Here is a 23,342-nt window from a genome sequence, read left to right on the forward strand (position 1 = left end):
TTGAAGTCAGAATTACAACTTGTAGGCTCGTGCAGAAATTCTCAACTCCGATTTCGCCGAGATGCAGGGGCATGATGTCACACAAACATGTCGACACTAAGGGAGATACACAAAGTAAGTGATAAACATTCACTTTATTAAGTAATATCGATAAATGAGTTTGTTTCCACATGACATGATATTAAAGCTTGTTTAACAAACGCCTGCAGAAACAGGTGTATAAAACATTATAATCTCTTTTGATAATCGTACAACTGAAGCACAAACGATAGCGCTGCAGCATTGTTTATCAGATGGGTTGCTAGGAGACATCTCTAATGAGAGTCAAACCCCTGCTAAGCTAACGGGAGCGTTGCAGTTCCAAATATCAGGGAATGGAATGCATTTATGGTTGGAGATATCAAGTAGGAATATCCCACATCCAACTTGAATGGAACGCAGCATAACCGTGTACCATGACGAAACGAAATTTATTGCAAGCAACATTTAGATCGCAAATATTATTAGATAGATTTTTCCAGGTATTATAGACCTCCTTGGTAGATTCATATGAAAAATTATGATTTTTGAATGTCTGTTCATTTCACAAAACAGTCATGTTGCAGTTAAAATTAGGCTTGCTTGAGCATTAAGTGTCGTTTCAAGTTCTGGCTTTCGTGCGTGGACGTGTTTTTAAAATATCAGCTGGTATTATTAGTTAGCTGCGACATAATGTATGATGCCCAAAGGCATAGCGTCTTATTCATTGTGAAACTGTGTTTTCTTAATGGCATGAATCACACTGAAAGCCTAGACTTTAAATGCATGGCCCACCACTGGTTTTGAGACATAGAACCGAGAACCTAAACGTAACAAAACAAAGCGTTTTCAACCAAAAACGTATTTAGATGTGGTCTTGATAATATTTAATCATATATATAAGACAGCATTTGTGGCATAATATTGATTACAACAAAAATAAAATGCACTTTAAAACAAATTAAATAAAAATCGAGGCTACAGTGAGGCACTTACAACAGAAGTTGGAAAGACAGTGGTAAAGTGGTAAAGACACTGGCTATCACCCCTGGAGTTTGCTAGTTCAAATCCCAGGGCGTGCTGAGTGACTCCAGCTGGGTCTCCTAAGCAACCAAATTGGCCCAGTTGCTAGGGAGGGTAGAGTCACACGGGGTAACCTCCTTGTGATCACTATAATGTGGCGCAGGGTGAGTTGTGCATGGATGCCGCAGTGGATGGCGTGAAGCCTCCACACACGCTATATCTCCTTGACTGTAGTTCACCTACTTTAAGTTATGAGTAGCTTCCCTTTGCTTGAAAATATGTGAAGTGAACCCTTGGAGTTAATAACTGATCCTTCTTTTGGCAGCAATAACCTCAACCAAGCATTTCCGGTAACTGCAGATTAGACCTGTACAATGTTCAGAAGGAATTTTGGACCATTCTTCCTTACAGAGCTGCTTCAGCTCAGACATATTCTTAGGATGTCTCTGGTGTGAACGGCTCTTTTGAGGTCATTCCACATCATCTCTATTGGGTTAAGGTCTGGGCTCTGACTGGGACACTCCAGAAGGAGGATTTTCTTTTTTTGAATCCATTCTGTAGTGGATTTACTTTGATGTTTAGGGTCATTGTCCTGCTGCATCACCCAACTTCAGCTGGTACACAGACACCCTGACATTATCCTGTAGGATATCTTGATAAACTTGGGAATTCATTTTTTCCTCTATGATGGCAAGTGGTCCAGGCCCCGAAGCAGCAAAGCAGCCCCAGATCATGACGCTCTCTCCACTGTACTTCACCGTTGGGATGATGTTTTCATGTTGGTATGTGGTGCCCTTTTTATGCCATACATAGTGCTGCGTGTTCTTCCAAAACTTCAAACTTAGTTTCATCAGTCCACAAAACATTTTCCCAGTAGTGTTGTGGAGTGTCAAGGTGGTCTTTGGCAAACTTCAGGTTTGCAGCAATGTTTTTATTTGAAAGCAGCGACTTCCTTCATGGTGTCCTGCCATGAACACCATACCTGTTTAATGTTTTCTGTATAGTAGACTCATGAACAGAGATGTTAACTGGTTCCAATGATTCCTTCAAGTCTTTATCTGTCACTCTAGGGTTCTTTTTTACCACATTGAGCATTCTGCGGTGTTCCCTTTGAGTCATCTTGGCTGGACGGCCACTTCTAGGGAGAGTAGCCACAGTAATAAATCGTTTCTGGTTATAGAAAATTTGTCTAATTGTGGACAGATGAATATCTAAGATTCTGAGATCTTTTTTTGCGAAGCATGATCCACATCAGCAGATGCTTCTTGTGAATAGCAAACTCAAAATGTTTGAGTGCTTTTTATAAGTCAAAGTAGCTCTAACCCACACCTCCAATCTCATTTCATTAATTGGATGCCAGGTTTGCCAACTCCTGACTATAATTAGCTTTTGTTGACGTCATTAGACTAGGGGTTGACATACTTTTTCCAACCTACACTGTGAATTTTTGAATGATGTATTCAATATGCACAAGAACAGTATAATAACTTGTGTGTTATTAGTTTAAACAGATTTTGTTTGTTCATTATTGTAACTTAGATGAAGATCAACCCAGACTTTAAGACAAATTTATAAATAAATGCAGGTAATTCTAAAGAGTTTGTATACTTTTTCTTTCCACTGTATATATATCAAGACATGTTGTTTATTCCTATTTTTAAAAAAGCTATGACGAGACACATTTTCACCATCTGCACGTGATAGGATAATACCCGTGTTCTCGCAGGTACCTGTTGTCCTGTCTCATGAAAACTGGCACATTGCAGCTTAGCTGCTCGGTTTGATGTGACCTTTTGAAAATGTGCAATCTGAGAAATTATATTTTCAATCAGGCCAGTGTGCCGGCACTCAATGTCTGAACGACAGAAACCCCATTTCACGCATCACTGTACTAATCCAAACTCTTTCTTTCTACTCATCCTTAACAACAGACCTGCCAGCCTTCTAGCACACAATGAATACAAAAAACACAGCCGCTCCATTACTGCTAACGTAACCATGGTGACGGCATATTCAATCTGTGCATCTTCAGCCATTTGTACTCTTTGATAACACCAGTTACTCTAAGAACTGACAACAATTACACACACAACGCCAACTCATTTTTTTCTAATCTAGTTCTCCAAAGTAATTTAGCAGAAACCTCTAAGGCAAAGTTGATACTTCAATGAGGCATAAATTAAGTCTCATAAGCTGTGTAAGAGCAAGTATATTTGACTTAAAGTGAGTCTATATTAATTTGTTTCAATAATGACTATAATATCGACTTGTTCATTTTCATGTGAGATGTCTTTGATTGTATTAGAGTGAAACTTGAGCTATGTGGTCCTTGTTGCCATGGTGTCCACTGCGACCAGCTCATGTGTCAATGCAGTATCATTATGGAAGCATGCATGGCATATTCAGCAAACAAATGACATCCCTGTTCTGACTTACAATGTTAATGTCACTGCGGAAAAAAAGCAATAAAAAAACTACATAAAATGTAGAAAACCCTAAGTACCCTAAGTAGTGGTAAGAGAAATATGGAGGTTTGCTTTAGCAAACACCACTTACTAAGAGACTGATGCATCTAAATTGGTTTAACCCTTTAAGTTCGGATGGGCCCCATCCATTTAATACAAAAACTACAGTCTTGACCAACACAAAATAGGTATCGTTTGAAAACGTAGAAGCTCAACTTTCCAATGCATGCTGGCATTATGACCAAAACTGAACAAGTGCTTGGAAATTTGCAGACAAATCATAAGTGTTCTGTTTTGATAATTTATTTTAATAAAATTGCATTGTACATATTATTGCAATTAGTAAAAACTGATCAAATAGCCATGTGTCATATGTTGTTGGAAAGCTCTCAAAGAGTAGAATGCAACCAGCTCACTTGACAAAAATATAGCGAGTAATAGCTAAGTATATGTGTTTGACAATTATGTTGGTGTTGCTTATATGCCGCATTTTTGCTTATAACTTCACGAAAAATAAACGAAATATAAAATTTCACATGCCATTACTCAGAGGAGGTGATTATCTTTCAAATGAGCGCACACACAATGTAAATCAGATCAGCTCACTTTTTATTGTCACAACGCCATTACACAAGTGAAATGATGTGTGAAAAACGTATGTGCGTGATCCAGACATTGCAGCTATACATGTAAATACAATAAGTTCACTCAGAATAACAATGTTCAGAATAACAATATAACAATGTGCAGAATAACAAAATAACAGTGTACAGAATAACAATATGCAGAATGACAATATAACACCATACAGAAAAACAATACACAGATGTTTACACAGTTTGCAGAGGCAATTGCGCTGAAGTGAATTAAGCACAATATACATAGTATATATAACATGCAGTGATGTGTGGAATATACTATTGTGTTGCCATTAATTCTCAGATGTGCGTGAAGGTGTAGAGTTTAATAATGATAGATGTGATATATATATATATATATATATATATATATATATATATACAGAATATATATATATATATATATATATATATATATATATATATATATATATATATATATACACACAGTATATATATACACATATTGAGTCCAGTGAAATCCAGTGAAATTAGTGTTAATGTCCTAGGGTATGGGGTTGTTAACAGTTCAGCAGTCTGATGGCCTGAGGGGAAAAGCTGTCCCGCAGCCTGCTGGTGCAGGCTCTGATGCTGTGGTAACGTCTGCCAGATGGTAGCAGTGAGAGCAGTCCATGGCTTGAATGGCTGGAGTCTCTGATGATCCTCCGTGCTTTCCTTACACATCGCCTGGTATAGATGTCCTGGAGGGAGGGAAGCTCATCTCCAATGATATGCTGGGATGTTCGTAATACCCTCTGCAGTGCTTTGTGGTTGAGACCCATACCAAGCGGTGATGCAGCCAGTCAGAATGCTCTCCACAGTGCACGTGTAAAACGATCTGAGGATGTTGTGACTCATCCCAAAGTTCCTCAGTCGTCTCATGAAGAAGAGCTGCTGATGCGCCTTCTTCATTACGGCCTCTGTGTGGACGGACCATGTGAAGTCGTCAGAGAGGTGAACACCGAGGAATTTGAAGCTGCTGATTGCTGACCCTCTCCACCAGTGCTCTGTCGATAGTTATGGGGCTGTGTTCTTTGTCCAGTCTCCTGAAGTCCACCACAAGCTCCTTGGTCTTGTTGATGGACTTCAGGAGACTGGATGCATAGATCATTAGATAATCCACACAAAAGCACAATGTTACATATGGCCACCAGGAGATGGCACCAAGTATATGACAATGATGACTCAAATGGCACAGAATGAAACTCATTCTGTGAAATCTCATTACTAAAATCATGTCTGCATGCTATGCAAACCTTTACTCGTTGTGTTTAGAGCTGTAAGAATTAATATGTTAACGCATGCGATTAATTTAAAAAGTTTAACGCATTATTTTTTTTATTGCGATTAACGCATTTACCGTTAATACAACATAAACACTGGTGTGAAGGGCGGAACCTTTGTAATGTGTCCGCCTGGAGTCATTACACTGATGCACAAGCTACAGCGCAGAGCCCTTCTACCAAGATGAGCCTAAAAATTAAGCATAAAATAGCATAACGCGGCGGTCCCATGGACATTCTATGGGCGGAACTGTCTTAACATGCTAGTTGACCGTTACGCACTCTCCTGTGTTAGAGGAGGTTGTTATCTCAGTAAATAAAATAATCTCTGACATCGCTTCCGTGTCAGTGATAAAATGATGTAAAAAGCGCTATTTAATGTACAAAACAAGCCAAGATGGGACTTGTGATAGAAATAAAATATTTTTCAGCCTATGTAAGGCACGTTTTAATTACCACAGAAGCTTGTCAAATCTTAACTATCACCAAAAATCAGAATGAAATGTTTTTGTTTGCAAGCACTTTTCATGGTGAGTTCAAAGCGGCGCACGATGCTGGCGTTGCCGCTTTGACGCGAATCATGAACGCAGCATCATGATTGCTGTAACAAAGCGGATGGCCACAGTCTACCGGCAGATTAATATTGTGGAGGTTGAGAGTTTAAGAGATTTAATGCCCATTGCAATGAATATGCAACCTATGTGGGGACTATTTCTTTCAATTAGTCAAACTCCCACTTAGACTTTGGGAAACGTTTAATGTTACTTTAATTGGTGCTACTTTAGTGCATTTCTGTCTTTATACTGTGAAAGTCTTTGTTTGGAAAATTATAATAAAGCACTATAATGCTACATATTGTTTTGTTTTCTTTCCTAAGATTGCAATAAATATATTTTGACAAGTAGTATATATATAGTGTCAAATTTCAGCACTTTTAAAATCTGCGATTAATCGCAATTAACTCCAAAAAATAATGCGATTAATCGTGATTACAAAATTTAATCAACTGACAGCACTAGTTGTGTTTGCATATGTAATTAGTTCTTATGTACAATTATGTTTTATTTGTTTGGAGAGGCTTTTGGACACTTGGAGACGTTTTTGGACACTATGATAAATAATTTTTGTAATGCTAAAACTTTTGATTGCTTTGTCGTATCAACACAAATATCTTCTCAGATACAGTTGACCTGATTGGGAACAAAATAAAAGCAGTTTTTTGGAGCCACCTAATTGATATCCAGAGATAAATAATGTCAAATAAGAACAATAAGAAAAAAAGTACATTTTGGGCTCAATTTATTTTGTGATTTTTTCAGCAGTTCCTAAGTTACTTAAATATGGCTCCATTTTTGGCAAAACCACTGGTTCTAAACTGGTTTTGCTTCAGGACTAAGAGTTTTTATTTTGGACATCAAGTGGAGACCCTACATAGCACCAAACTTGATTATCGTACAAAAGTAAACAAAAATGTCGTTAAAATCAAACAATGAAATGTATAAATATTTTCTGCATATGCTGAACAATTTTCACAATTATTAACATGACATAGGCTGAAAAGAAAATGGACAATTTTCTATTTACAGATTTACAAGTTTGAGTGTTTGGTTAATAAAGTTGCTGTAAGCGATTTTAGCCGTTCTACTTCCACGAGACAGAGCCCCTGAATTAGCCACGCCCCCTCTTTCCAAAACCCTGCACCCCAAAGATACCAAATGAGCTTTATTGAGACCGACATCGTGCAGAAACTGTTGTTAAAAACAACAGCAGCAAAATAGCGCCCTCAACAGACAACTGTTATGAACAACATGGCATTAAAATGGAATTAAGCCTCAATAATTCGCTGAAACTACAATACAATGAGAATGCACAAAATTAGTGACAGGTCGAAAGCATCAATAACCTATAATCAGTGTTAATCATGTCAAAAAATTACCTGACTAAAGTGTTTGTTGACGAAGGGTTTTTTGATTTTGTCAACAACAACAAAGACGAGACAAAAAAAGACGCATCATGACAATAATCAAACGGTTTTAATTAAAACATACTCTTGCAATAACATATTGCAAGATATTAAAAATGCACTTTCTTTTTATTTATTTAACTTAATATATTTATACTTTAACATGGATAGAAGATTATTTTCTTGATTTTTTAAATTAATTATTTAAATAAATTGGTGGTGATGCTTTACTTCATATTTATATGAGGATGTGATACTTAACTTTTTTTTTTTTTTTTTATGAATGAATGAATGTTAATATATGGAATAGGTTAAAAATGTATGATTATTAAAAATGACAGCTTATTATTATTATGTTATATATAAAAAAATGTATCTTTACATTTTTTGATGATTGGTGCATGTATGCTTTGTATTTGTCTTTATTAAAAAAATATGTATATTTACTTGCGTTGTGAATACGCTGTTTCCTTAAGAATGCGTTACACAAAACACAATATCCTAAACTGTCTAAATGTGATGAATACACATCAGCATAACTTCTAAAAAGTGTCTAATACTTCAGTATATTCATTATATACTATTATTTCAGGAGCTCTGGTTCCCTGTCTGTCACTCACTCGACGTTGGTGTCGATGTAGTGACACTAGGGGTCACTCTTGGGAGCCCGAGACACCTCTGGTCTTTGATAAAAGGCCAATGAAAATTGGCGAGTGGTATTTGCATGCCACTCCCCCAGACATACGGGTATAAAAGGAGCTGGTATGCAACCACTCATTCAGATTTTCTCTTCGGAGCCGAACAGTCATGCTCATTGAGCTGAATACTACTGTTCATTCACCTCTGCTGGATCTGACGGCGCATTTCAGCGGCTTCTCCCTCCTCTGCACTGGTGCACTGCAGAGAACGCCCCTGGGCGCTTCGGTAGAAAAACTAGAGAGTATATTTTCTGAAAGAGCTTTTTCCCTCTAAAAGAGTATATATTTCTCTAAAAGAGCGCACACACGGAACGTCTTTTTAAAGACGCATCTTTTTAAAGATGCCTTTCTGATTGTGTGTTATTCCTGGTTGCGGTCGTTATCTCTCAACTTTGGATGGTCATGATCGCTGTCTTTCGTGTCTGGGTGCGACCCACACGGAGGCAGCATTTGTGAATGGTTCATGTTCTCACTGCGAGAACATGACCATGGCAACGTTGCGGTCGTGGCTAGCTTTCATAAGAAAGCAATCCACCCCGGTCCTTGTACCTACGGGTATGAGGCAAACGCGGCTAGTACTGGGGGCAATTTGGGGACCCCAATAGGATTGTCTCCGCCGGGTATCCCCACGCGGACCTCCCATTCCCCAGCACGCTCATCTGCCCCAATAGGCCTGGGCAACACCCAACACGTTTGCAAGGTTCTACAATCTCCAGGTGGAACCGGTTTCGTCCCGTGTAGTGGCACGCACAAGCAGGTAAGTCCGGGACAGCTGGCCGGGTGTATCGCTTGCGCATAGCGCCTTTCACCTCCCCTGAGCTGAAGACGTGTGCTGTTGACTCCCAGTAGTGTTCACAAACTGTGTTCCCTGGATGATTTCCTCCGAGCCCTGTGGCAGACGAGTTCGCAGAGAAACTCGCTGCCAGCTCAGTACATGTGCTAACTAAGCCCTGTACTGTGGTAGGTGCTCCGTATGTGGTGGTTCCCCGTAGGTAACCCCATGCGATGTATATCTTCCACTAATTCGTTTCCCTGTTGGTAAACTGCGTCTTCCTTGGGCAGAGGCCCCTCTGCCCCAGTCACCATTTTTGTAGAAACTCCTCCTCCGTAGGGTAGGACCTACCATGGGACTTCTCCACATGACAGACCATGTGACGTATTTCCACTCAAAATACCCCCCCCTTTCTGGGTGGGGTGTGGTCTCTGCAGTGTCTTCTCCTTGGGAGGGACTAATGCATTAATCAAAAGCAACAAAATCAAATTTAGAAGCGAAACACAGTTTTGTTGTGTAGATCAAAAATTATATGATTTAGTAAATCAGACAACCTGCGTTTTCCCATTTTTTTTTGTGTTCCTTTTAACCCTCCTACGGTATTCGTTCATCATTTCATAAAAACGGTTTCTTTTATCTGAGCAGAACAAGACTTGATGACTATTCCTCCATTTGCCATCTGAACATACCAAAAAAACTGGGCTTGATTCAATAAGTCTAAGTGTCATTAAAAAAAAAGTGACACCTTTTGTATTCACAGTCAAAATTGAGTGACCATTGAAAAGGAATGGGAAAGACCAAAAACATCCTCAGTGCAAAACATACACACCCACTCACACACAAACACACTTACACACACACAAAGGAACTGGTGAGACTATAACACAGAGCCTTTTTTTTTTTTTTTTTTTACATTTGTCAAAAAAAAATAAAAATAATAAATCAGTCATAATGCTAAACACACATGCTCAGAAATGAAGGGGTGAGATGATAACACACTCACAATGTAGAAAACACACACACACACACACAGATAGAACCAGTGTATCAATAAGTGGTGCTCTACAGCCATCTTTTAGCTGATGACAGCAATCTGACACACACACACACACACATTTACAAAATACATTTTTAATATAGAAAGCTTGAAATAGCAAAATGTTTACACCGATTCTTCTGTTTTATACCCTAATTTAATTGTCAGAATTTTGCAGTTCATTTCTGTTTCTTGATATTCATTTTCTTGACATTTTTATGCATTTACTTTGAGTTATTACATTTTATTTTTTAAATAAATTATTGGCAGAAAAATGATTATTCTGTGTCTTCTCTTTGTAACACCATGGTCAGGTTTGATTGCAAGTATAATTACATAAACTGCAAAAACTGACACTTCAAATCCATTTTAAACTGCTAAACTTTGACAAATAATAGTTTGATAATGTCTAAATAAATATCCAAATGCATATCTTGTGATAAAATATAAATTCAGGTTACAACAAGCCATCAGACAACACAGTATGTGTCTACAGTCATCTACTGGCTGTTACTGGCATGACATGATTTTCAAGTCATGTTATTTATATTTTGTTCACAAGATGTCATCATTCTGCCTCCAATTTATGTCACATTCTCATATTTTATTATATTCTTTTTTTTTATTTGCTTATTTATATATGCAAATGAATGGTCAAATGTAGAAATTTACATGTAAATAAGATAAAAAATAGCATAAAATCCCAAAAGAAATGCATAATTTTATTGTTCTTCAGGGAAGAAGATATGGTATCATTATCATCATAAAAAAAATAAAAAAAAGGTTACACATCTGACCCTTCCGGTCAAAAATAACTGAAAATACCAAAGGGAGATGCCCTTTTTCAATACCATAGGAGGATTAATATTTCCATTTCACATTATATTTCTCTGTCAGAATAGGTTAGTTATAAATACAGCCTGCTTGTAAGATGAATTAAAGATGGTTTGTCATCTCTAATCAAAGCCATTTTGTCTCAGCATACTCTTTTGACTTCAAAAGGATAAAAACAAATGCAGCCATCTTTGAGTGCTGTCATGTAGCGTCTGGCACATCAACTGTGACGGAGCGCGAGGCGTTTGCATGCGGATGCCACAGGCTGCAGTCTTGAATGCTGCTTTCATAAGACTTACATAACTGAAATGGCTGTGAAGTCGAGGAGAGATGTTTAGCCAGATGTTTAAGAGCAGAAAATCAGATAAGCTGATTACAAATAAATTTACTGCGGCAACTCCACTGCAGGACAACAAACATGACACAAAATGTTCTTCCAGAATCCAGCAAGAAAGATTGCTCTTTCTGAGCTCAGGAGACTTAATGGAGTTCATTGTACATATCAACTTTGTCTCAGATGTTTCTCCTAAAACGTCTTAGTACAAATAAAAATAGACACAAATGAGTCAATTGTTGACATACTGTAGAGTAAGAGTATAGATCTTTAAAGTGAATGTGGACAGCATAGCTCAGATCATTTGCTCTTGGGAGGATATTGAGATATTGAGATCTCTGGCTTTTGATTGCAGGCTTTGGTATCTTGGACATTGAGACATTTTTTGAAGTTAATTTGTAAAGAAAGATTACATTTCATTGAAATAAAAAAGGTGCACAAAAATACTACATTTTCTGTTTACTTTAAGTTTAGACTTCTTTGAAAAGAATATTGAATTTCTCACCAGATACATGCCGACTTATAGCACAGCAACGCAACCGTACTAGAGCAAAAAATGTGTTGAGTTTGTTTACAAACAGAGAACATTAGTTCAGCAAGGTTAGCACTTAATTATGTCTCATTACACCCACACAGAGCGCAGCCAGAGAGCTGCTGTCGGTGTGTAGGAGTTGCATTATGTTAGCCCGGACACAATCACTTTATCATGTGACCTTCTCCAAAACCCACCGCAGCAGACAGAAGCGCATCATTAGCGCATTTGCTGCCTCAGCGTGCACAGACTTACTCCGCAGCAGCTTTATTCTAGATCAAAACTCTTCCCCTCCACTTTGATTTGTTCAGCGTTGTCCGACAAAGGTCAAGTAGGAAAGCACGTTCCTTGTACGAAAGTTTGCGATCGGGTCAGACTAGAGATGGGTTTTTTTGTTTAGATGTTGTCATGTTTAATTTGTAACATTCAGAGTTTTGAGCAAACGTATAGGTGAATATAAATGGAAATAATATACAATCACTGTTCCAAATGACAACATTTGTTTTAACAGACATTATGAGTGCCATCTACCCTATCGGGGTAAAATTGCTTGTCGATTAGCACCACCTATTGTAAAGGTGTTAATGGCGATAATTTGTCTTGCTTTTAATGTGAAAGGGCCATTCACTGGTGATTCGTTTCGCATTATCGTGTCGCCTCTGGTGTGCAAAGGCCTTAATCCATTTTGCATTCCTTCTCAATAGTCTTGCGTTCTCTCGCAATAACTTTTGCGTTCCCTCACATTTGTATTTGCATTCCCTTTAAATACATTTTGCGTTCTCTCGCAAAAACTTTTGCATTACCTAGCAATAGTTTTGCATTCCCTCACAATAGTTTTGCTTTCCTTTGCAATACGCTTTGCATTACCTCGCAATAGTTTCGCATTCTTTTGAAATAGTTTTGCATTCCCTCGCATTAGTTTTGCATCCCCTCACATTAGTTTAGCGTTCTCTCGCAATAGTTTAGCATTCCCACGCATTCGTTTTGCATTCCTTAGCAATAGTTTTGCGTTCCTTCACATTAGTTTAGCGTTCCCTCGCATTAGTTTTGCGTTCCCTCGTGATAGTTTAGCGTTCCCTCGTAATAGTTTAGCATTCCTTCTCATTAGTTTTGTGTTCCTTTGCAATAAGTTTTGCATTTCCTTGCATTAGTTTTGCGTTACTCCGCAAAAGTTTAGCGCTCCCCCGCAAAATTCTCTCGCAATAGTTTTGCATTCCTTTGAATTAGTTTTGCGTTCCTTCACATTAGTTTTGTGTCCCTTTGCATTGGTTTTGCGTTCCCTCACAATAGTTTCGCGTTCTCTTACATTTGTTTTGCTTTCCTTTGCAATACACTATTCATTTCCTCGCAATAGTTTTGCGTTCCTTCGCATTTATTTTGCGTTCCCTCGCAACAGTTTCGGGTTCCCTCACAAAACTGTTCCCTTGCATTCATTTAGCGCTCCCTTGCAATACATTCCCTCGCATTAGTTTAGCGTTCCCTCGCATTAGTTTAGTGTTCCTTCGCAATAGTTTAGCGTTCCTTTGCATTAGTTTAGCATTCCCTCGCATTAGTTTTGCGTTCCCTCGCGATAGTTTAGCGTTCCCTCGTAATAGTTTAGCGTTCCCTCGTAATAGTTTAGCATTCCTTCACATTGGTTTTGTGTTCCTTTGCAATAAGTTTTGCATTTCCTTGCATTAGTTTTGCGTTCCTTCACATTAGTTTTGCGTCCCTTTGCATTGGTTTTGCATTCCCTCACAATAGTTTCGCGTTCTCTTACATTTGTTTTGCTTTCCTTTGCAATACACTATTCATTTCCTCGCAATAGTTTTGCGTTCCTTCGCAATAGTTTAGCGTTCCTTCGCAATAGTTTACTGTCCCCTCGCATTAGTTTAGCATTCCCTCACATTAATTTTGCGTCCCCTCGCAATAGTTTAGCATTCCCTCGCATTAGTTTTGCATCCCCTCGCATTAGTTTTGCATCCTCTCACATTAGTTTAGCGTTCTCTCGCAATAGTTTAGCATTCCCTCGCAATAGTTTAGCCTTCCCACGCATTAGTTTTGCGTTCCCTAGCAATAGTTTTGCGTTCCTTCGCATTAGTTTAGCATTCCCTCGCATTAGTTTTGCGTTCCCTCGCGATAGTTTAGCGTTCCCTCGTAATAGTTTAGCATTCCTTCACATTAGTTTTGTGTTCCCTCGCAATAATTTTGCATTGCTTCAAAATAAGTTTTGCGTTCCTTTGCAATAAGTTTTGCATTTCCTTGCATTAATTTTGCGTTCCCTCGCATTAGTTTTGCGTTCCCTCGCGATAGTTTAGCGTTCCCTCGCGATAGTTTAGCGTTCCCTCGCGATAGTTTAGCATTCCCTCGTAATAGTTTAGTGTTCCCTCGTAATAGTTTAGCATTCCTTCGCATTAGTTTAGTGTTCCTTCGCAATAGTTTAGCTTTCCTTCGCATTAGTTTTGCATTCCCTCGCATTAGTTTTGCGTTCCCTCGCGATAGTTTAGCGTTCCCTCGCGATAGTTTAGCATTCCTTCGCATTAGTTTTGCGTTACTCCGCAAAAGTTTAGTGCTCCCCCGCAAAATTCTCTCGCAATAGTTTTGCATTCCTTTGAATTAGTTTTGCGTTCCTTCACATTAGTTTTGCGTCCCTTTGCATTAGTTTTGTGTTCCCTCGCGATAGTTTAGCGTTCCCTCATAATAGTTTAGTGTTCCCTCGTAATAGTTTAGCATTCCTTCGCATTAGTTTAGCGTTCCTTCGCAATAGTTTAGCGTTCCTTCGCATTAGTTTTGCGTTCCCTCGCATTAGTTTTGCGTTCCCTCGTGATAGTTTAGCGTTCCCTCGCGATAGTTTAGCGTTCCCTCGCGATAGTTTAGCGTTCCCTCGTAATAGTTTAGCATTCCTTCGCATTAGTTTTGTGTTCCTTTGCAATAAGTTTTGCATTTCCTTGCATTAGTTTTGCGTTACTCCGCAAAAGTTTAGTGCTCCCCCGCAAAATTCTCTCGCAATAGTTTTGCATTCCTTTGAATTAGTTTTGCGTTCCTTCACATTAGTTTTGCGTCCCTTTGCATTAGTTTTGCGTTCCCTCGCAATAGTTTCGCGTTCTCTTACATTTGCTTTGCTTTCCTTTGCAATAACTATTCATTTCCTCGCAATAGTTTTGCGTTCCTTCGCATTCATTTTGCGTTCCCTCGCAATAGTTTCAGGTTCCCTCACAAAACTGTTCCCTTGCATTCATTTAGCGTTCCCTTGCAATACATTCCCTCGCGTTAGTTTAGCGTTCCCTCGCATTAGTTTAGTGTTCCTTCGCAATAGTTTAGCGTTCCTTCGCATTAGTTTAGCATTCCCTCGCATTGGTTTTGCGTTCCCTCGCAATAGTTTCGCATTCTCTTACATTTGTTTTGCTTTCCTTTGCAATACACTATTCATTTCCTCGCAACAGTTTTGCGTTCCTTCGCATTCATTTTGCGTTCGTTCGCAATAGTTTACCGTTCCTTCGCAATAGTTTAGTGTCCCCTCGCATTAGTTTTGCGTCCCCTCGCATTAGTTTAGCATTCCCTTGCATTAGTTTTGCATCCCCTCGCATTAGTTTAGCATTCCCTCACATTAATTTTGCGTCCCCTCGCAATAGTTTAGCATCCCCTCGCAATAGTTTAGCATCCCCTCGCATTAGTTTAGCATCCCCTCGCATTAGTTTAGCGTTCTCTCGCAATAGTTTAGCATTCCCTCGCAATAGTTTAGCCTTCCCACGCATTAGTTTTGCGTTCCCTAGCAATAGTTTTGCGTTCCTTCGTATTAGTTTAGCATTCCCTCGCATTAGTTTTGCGTTCCCTCGCGATAGTTTAGCGTTCCCTCGTAATAGTTTAGCATTCCTTCACATTAGTTTTGTGTTCCCTCGCAATAATTTTGCATTGCTTCAAAATAAGTTTTGCGTTCCTTTGCAATAAGTTTTGCATTTCCTTGCATTAGTTTTGCGTTACTCCGCAAAAGTTTAGCGCTCTCCCGCAAAATTCTCTCGCAATAGTTTTGCATTCCTTTGAATTAGTTTTGCGTTCCTTCACATTAGTTTTGCATCCCTTTGCGTTGGTTTTGCATTCCCTCACAATAGTTTCGCGTTCTCTTACATTTGTTTTGCTTTCCTTTGCAATACACTATTAATTTCCTCTCAATAGTTTTGCATTCCTTCGCATTCATTTTGCGTTCCCTCGCTACAGTTTCGGGTTCCCTCACAAAACTGTTCCATTGCATTCATTTAGCGTTCCCTTGCAATAGTTTAGCATTCCCTTGCATTAGTTTAGTGTTCCTTTGCAATAGTTTAGCGTTCCTTTGCAATAGTTTAGCATCACCTCACATTAGTTTTGCGTCCCCTCGCATTAGTTTAGCATTCCCTCACATTAGTTTTGCATCCCCTCGCATTAGTTTTGCATCCCCTCGCATTAGTTTTGCGTTCCCTCGCAATAGTTTAGCGTTCCCTTGCATTAGTTTTGCATCCCCTCATAATACGTTTTGTAGTCCCTCGCATTCGTTTTGCATTCCCTCGCATTAGTTTACCATTCCCTCGCATTAGTTTACCATTCCCTCGCATTAGTTTTGCGTTCCCTCGCATTAGTTTTGTGTTCCCTCGCAATAGTTTAGCGTTCCCTTGCATTAGTTTTGCATCCCCTCACAATACGTTTTGTAGTCCCTCGCAATAGTTTTGCGTTGCTTCAAAAGAAGTTTTGTGTTCGATTGCGATAAGTTTTGCATTTCCTTGCAATAGTTCTGCATTACCCCGCAAAAGTTTTGCAGTCCCCTTCAAAAGTTTGCTTTGTCTCGCAATAGTTTTGCGTTCCTTTGAATTAGTTTTGCATTTCCTCGCAATAGTTTAGCGTTTCCTCGCAACAGTTTAGCATTCCTTCACAATACCTTTTGCGTTCCTTTGCGATATGTTTTGTTCCATCGCAATCGATTTTATTAATTTTATTAATTTATTAATTGGAACTTTGTTGAAATAGGTATTGTGAGGAAAGGTAAAAGTTATTGCAAGGGAATGCAAAACTATTTCTGAAAATAAATCCCCTCCCTGTCCTCTGAAGTGCTCCGAAGTTAAGAGCTGAAAAGGAAACTAATTTTACAGATGGAACAAGTTGTTACCTTTTAAATAAAGATTATTTTTAGCACTCAAGTAGCACTCTGAGCACATTAATAAGGAACATGTATTAACTAAGAAAGTAAACAGAATTAATTTTTACTTCATGCTGACTTTAAAGCCTCTTTAAAGAGTATTGTTGTTAAAGTGGTTCCCATGTTTTCTAAAGCATCACTCTACGGCATGTAGGTGTTCTTGTATGCAACACTGCATTTCAGGTATAAGCATGTCTATTTGCGTGAGACTTGCACGCTCAGCAATGAGGTCTGACTCACACAGTTCAGGTTACCTATTGAAACTCAATAACAGTGTGAGCAGGCACACAGGCCCCACAGTTAACAAGAACTTCTTTTGAAACCAAACTTCACATATCAAACCAATCATGCAAAAACATTTTCATCTTCTCAATTTACAATTCAACTTCCAGAATCTAACCAACTGATGTCATGAAGAATGAGGGACAGAAATGCATTTGATGTCCTTCCTCCCCAAATTGCCCATTTCCTTCCTTTGACTTCCTGATGGAGCTTTGACTGCATTTATTTGTCCAAATCTCACTCTGATCTATGACCCACAGTCGAACAAAAAAGCAGTGGAGACCTACAGTGAGTAAAAGACTCCAGATATGTCAAATGTTTCTCTTCTATAGTTTCAGAAGAGATCTGAACATATTTTATTGCTCAGATGTTGCTCTTTCAAAGCTCAGGAGACTTCCAAACCCAACAGACGGGAAGATGTTCTTATGTGCTAAAACTGTGGCAAAAAAACCCCCAGGATTATAAGCCAAACACAGCGTCTGCTACACAACACAGTACAGAAGAGACCTGGGGGAGAGCACAGGACCTGGGAGAAACCCCCCTGATGCATATTCTCAACAGGATATTCTACAATAACAGCTGTCAACACAAGACATGTTGGGATGCGGGTTATATTATTATTACACACATTGACTTTGAATTTATTTTGAAGGACATTGTTACACTGACATCAGCAATATGGCTTTAACTGCACGACAGCACAAGATCACGTGCCATTAACACGCAGAACATGTTTGATAAAGATAAACAAACACTCAAAATCCATTTGCTTGCAAAGATGAGCCAAAATTGAATTTAGTGATGATGCAAATTAATACGGCTTTATTTTCTGTGCAAATAGGCACATAGGTAAAAAGCTGCTGGAATGTTATTGTCATGAAGAAACTGGGGACAAATGAAGGTGTTTGAGATATTCTGCATTTGGTTGAAGAAAGCATGCTAAAATCAAGCGCAGCCACTTTATAAGCAGAACTATGATTCAGTGATGGTATCAGATGGCAATACTATTGTATTTTGACATATTATGGTACTGTTTGTTTACTACACTTATATGGTGCTTTAATATCATATGCACCATGTTTCTGCTTAATAACAATATTCTAATATCATCGTAAGATACTTCATATAATAGGCCAATAATGGTAAATAATAATCATGGTAGTGTCTAGAAGTGTAAATGATCATTTTAAAGTACTTACTCAGAAAATAAATCACCCCTTATGTAAGTTACTATAAAAGTACTGTAGCAGGACTGACATATACCATGGTACTATTGAATATCACATTTATATGGTATGCATATACCATGGTAGTCTTCTGTAAAGTAGATAAGAGAATGCCATGGTTAAGAACACTATTGTATTGGCTAAAAAAAAAAACGTTTTCCCATGAAATATATATATATTTTTAGCAATGCAATTTTTATGCATTTGCACAGCCAACTAAACAATGTTTTCCATGGTATATTCTTTATGGCAATGGAATTTAAACGCATCGGCACAAGAAATCCGACAAGCCGCATACCGAGATCTCCAGCATCCATCCCGCATCCCGCGCCGATCACCGCGTCCGCGTCCTCCGTCAGCGCAGCACATCCTCCGGCCTCGGGCACCGTCGCAGCGGCTCGCTCCATCAGATCCGGATCAAACGAGCCGTCGAGCGCTAAAAGCAATAAAACACCGATAACCGAACGCGCTACATGATCCGATCTCCGGTGCGTGTGTATGAGCGCGCTCCTGCCAGCTGCAGCACAGCACGCGATCACTCACTCGCGCGCTTGTGCGCTCGTATGGTGGGAACTCCGTGCCAAAACCCAGGCGTCCGACCAACCAACAGATCGACCGAATCTTGTCTTGTGCTTTGAAGGTCTTACAGAGTGGGTGAGCCACGTGACGACCTCGCGTGACGTCAACGTCTTGATGATTTTTAACTAGGTAAGAAGCCAAGCTGTTGTTTAAAGACTATAAATGGACAATACAGGCACTAGATTGTAGATATTTTAAACTTAAAACAATATTCAGTCATTTTTCCTGCGTCCTACTGTACTTCCCTCAATCAGCATTTAGCGCTGTAGTTCTCACCCTTTTTTTTTCTTTTTTTCTTTTTTTATTTTTTTTTTTGATGAACGCCCCCCTACTTCATTCCCTTTTGTTGTACCAAAAAAGAGAGAAACAAACTAAACACACAATTCAATATTTGTGTTATTTGCTTAATTTGCTCAATGCAATCTCGATGCATTGCATAATTTTTAAGTTTTGTTAATAAGTTCATCAGGCTTACGCATCATGAATGTGAGACCAAACCTTGCGTTTCTTGAATTCAAGCAGATGGAGGGCTATATCTGGGGCCTATAAAATGAAAATGCAAAGACAGAAACTAATAATAAAAGTGATATTGTTAATATATTTTACATATGCCTTTTTGAACATTTTAATGTATTATTTATTTTGATGTTTTAACAGTGGTATTTGTAACAAGACCATAGTAAACACATGGAAGCATGGATCTTCTTCACTACCATGGTTAGATATAACATGATTTCTATAAAACAAATTATGGCATTTTGTGATTATAAACAGTAGACCTACTCTAAACACATGTAAAAACAAATACAAAATATAAATATTTATAAGTTGTAACAAAAATTAATTATATTCCCTCACTCCCCTAATGTAGCCTATGACAAATGTAATAAAGCTGAAGTGATATAATAATATATATTGTGCCTTGCTTCTCACTGATTCTCACAGAGCTGCGAGTTTAAGAGCTCAAGCTTTAAGAGTCCATTGAGCCGTATCCAGAGCCATACAGGTGCGGTAGTCGAGGTTGTGCCTCTACCTGTGTATCTGACGCTGCTAAACCAGATACTTCAGATGCATCACTAGACTTCAAAATCAGATGAACAGCGGTACAAATGCATACCAACCCATATAATTGAGAACCAACTGATATACTCCCAGTCTAGATAAACGTTTGAATGCAAAGAGGAACTTGACAATAGATTTGATTATTATGACTGATAAACTCCCCCCATTTGTAACCTAATGCTCCCCTCTCTACTAATTTGCTCTCAGTGCCCCCTGGCATACTTTGAACACCCCCTGGGGGACGGTACAGCCCCCATTGAGAACTCCTGATTTAGAGGAAGGTGTTGTAATCTATTCTAAGTCATTCTGAGTGATGAACTGATATACTGAGCAATAAAAAAGCTACCTATATGTCATTACTTTCTCTGATCATTTTGACTGAAACGTACATAACACATTCCACGTATTCTTGCATATACAAATTTGTATTTCTGTAATCATATCAAATAACATTTCTTTAAAAAATCAGCAAAGTACACATGCAGTATATATGTAGATCAATCAGCCCTTTCAACAAGCAGTGAAAAATAACAATTTAACACACATCAAAACAACCCAATTAGTCCTTCTTACACAAATTATTAAGATACTTCAAGAGTCCCCACATTATCCAATATTCATTTACTCTATCCTCTAAACTATATGCAACTTTCTCCATTTTAACATGATTAAAAGCTTCCGTAAACCATTCTTTAAAAGAAGGCATATCTTTTGTAAAAGTGTAAAAAGTTACACTTTTTCAGTATAACTTTTTTAGTGATTATGCAAATAATTATATACTTATGATGTGCGGTACATTTATAATGTGAAAGATCACCAAGTATACATGCTTTTGCTGTTAAGGGCAGATTTATTTCTAAATAACTGAGTACAGTCTGGGCTGTGTTTATCCAAAACTGTTGTTCTAACTTGCACTTCCAGAGTAAGTGCAGTAGATTTCCTTCCTCCTTTTGACATTTAATACATAAACCATTATCATGTCTTCCCATCTTCAACAATTTAGCTGGTGTACAACAAAGAGGATTTAGAATCTTAAATTGCAGTAGTTTGTTGTTTACCATTCTGAACGGGTACCTTGCATTTCGCCATACTGATTTTACATTTTATTCACTGATGGGTATGTGTAGCTCAGATGCCCATTGTTTTGCACAATTATCAAATTCAATACATGTTTCTTTATTTAATAAATCATAGAATATGCACCTTTTATTAATACCATTATCATCATCAGTAAAAGTCAATTCGCTGCCATACGCAACTTCCTGATCCTAAAGATCATCCAGTCTAATTAGGATTCCTCCGGTAGGAGGAAACCTATTGTTTTTGTTAGTATTCTTATTATTATTATTCCTGTAGCTCTAAATTGCCCAATAACTCAAGATCTCCTTGGTAAAAAGTTTTGAAATGTGGCACATTGATACTATAGGCCATGAGTAACAATCACACCAAAAATGGCCCACGTGAGCCTATAGGTGGCGCTACAGGCCACGCCCCAATTTGTCCATTTTCAAAGTGATGCCATTTCCACCTCATAAGTCCAACATTTCTGAAACCTGGTATATCTGCCTCATTTCTCATGAGGAACAAAAAAGCCTCTAGAACCCATAAAGTCCGCCATGATGGATTTTCCTGTACCATACAAATTTGTCCAAAACTACAAAAATCAACTCCTCCTGAACCATAGCTCCAATTGACTTGAAACTCGGTATGTATGTGTAGGATACATGTCTTTCAATTTGATTTTTAGCGAAAATTAATACAATACAAAATGGCTGAAAGGTGCACATTTATGTAAATGTCCACATTGTCTCAATAACCATATGTCCAAAAGATCTAATGCCATTTTGACTAATGTTTTTTCCAACCTAACAGGCTTCAAGATGACATCACTCTGAAGTACTGTGCAAAATTTCACCTTGATATGTCAAAAGATGACAGAATTACAGTTTACTATTATTTATCAATAATGCTAAAATAATGCTTTACAAATCCGCTAGTCATTATGGATTTAACCATAATGGTTGATTTATGTTTAACAATGGCTTAAATGCAAGTAACCTATGGTATGCCTGTATAATATTAAATGAGGTTCCTACTGATGATTCTAAGACTGATTTCGGGCATAGCTTTGTATGAAGAAGGCATTCTAAAGAGATACCCAAATTGTTCATCATGTCTTGTTCAATGTTCACCCAGTCTTTTTTTCCCCCAGGCCTAAACCATTCTCTAATTTGTGAAGACCCAAAGGCAAGATAATGGTAATAAAAATTTGGTAGGTTAAGATCCCCTTTATTTGTTGGAGCATTAAGCCTTTTCAAAGAGCAGCTTAAACCACTTCTTTGGTATAATGGCAGGTAAGATGCATAGTATGTAGTGTACTTTAGGCAATGTCAACATTTTCACAATGTTTATCCTTCCCCAAAGTGTTATGGGCAAATGGCTCCATCTTGTAATAATTGCATCTAACTGACTCATTAAATCTTTGAGATTTATCTCACATGTACTTGCTAAATTAACCTTAATCCTTAAACCAAGTTAGTTTATTTCTGTTTTAGCAATATTAATTATAGCCTCCATTTCCAAATTACACAGTTAACTCTGGCACGATTAATACAGGTGCATCTCAATAAATTAGAATGTCGTGGAAAAGTTCATTTATTTCAGTAATTCAACTCAAATTGTGAAACTTGTGTATTAAATAAATTCAGTGCACACAGACTGAAGTAGTTTAAGTCTTTGGTTATTTTAATTGTGATGATTTTGGCTCACATTTAACAAAAACCCACCAATTCACTATCTCAAAAAATTAGAATATGGTGACATGCCAATCAGCTAATCAACTCAAAACACCTGCAAAGGTTTCCTGAGCCTTCAAAATGGTCTCTCAGTTTGGTTCACTAGGCTACACAATCATGGGGAAGACTGCTGATCTGACAGTTGTCCAGAAGACAATCACTGACACCCTTCACAAGGAGGGTAAGCCACAAACATTCATTGCCAAAGAAGCTGGCTGTTCACAGAGTGCTGTATCCAAGCATGTTAACAGAAAGTTGAGTGGAAGGAAAAAGTGTGGAAGAAAAAGATGCACAACCAACCGAGAGAACCGCAGCCTTATGATTGTCCAGCAAAATCGATTCAAGAATTTGGGTGAACTTCACAAGGAATGGACTGAGGCTGGGGTCAAGCCATCAAGAGCCACCACACACAGATGTGTCAAGGAATTTGGCTACAGTTGTCGTATTCCTCTTCTTAAGCCACTCCTGAACCACAGACAACGTCAGAGGCGTCTTACCTGGGCTGAGGAGAAGAAGAACTGGACTGTTGCCCAGTGGTCCAAAGTCCTCTTTTCAGATGAGAGCAAGTTTTATATTTCATTTGGAAACAAAGGTCCTAGAGTCTGGAGGAAGGGTGGAGAAGCTCATAGCCCAAGTTGCTTGAAGTCCAGTGTTAAGTT

The 23,342-nt window shown here is 38.4% G+C and overlaps 1 protein-coding gene across 2 annotated transcripts in view; it reads right to left on the minus strand.

Annotated features, from left to right (window-relative positions):
• Nucleotides 1-18,828, minus strand: part of pip5k1cb (phosphatidylinositol-4-phosphate 5-kinase, type I, gamma b) — an 82,619-nt gene extending 63,791 nt beyond the window's left edge. For both annotated transcript variants that reach the window (XM_051701491.1, XM_051701489.1), the window contains exon 1: nucleotides 18,546-18,828. In XM_051701491.1, coding sequence (XP_051557451.1) covers nucleotides 18,546-18,654 — 109 coding nt within the window. In that variant the 5' untranslated portion in view covers nucleotides 18,655-18,828. The remainder of the gene's footprint in view (nucleotides 1-18,545) is intronic.
• Between the last annotated feature and the right edge of the window lie 4,514 nt (nucleotides 18,829-23,342).

Source organism: Myxocyprinus asiaticus, chromosome 6 (assembly GCF_019703515.2).
Source record: "Myxocyprinus asiaticus isolate MX2 ecotype Aquarium Trade chromosome 6, UBuf_Myxa_2, whole genome shotgun sequence".
Classification (NCBI taxonomy): Eukaryota; Metazoa; Chordata; class Actinopteri; order Cypriniformes; family Catostomidae; genus Myxocyprinus; species Myxocyprinus asiaticus.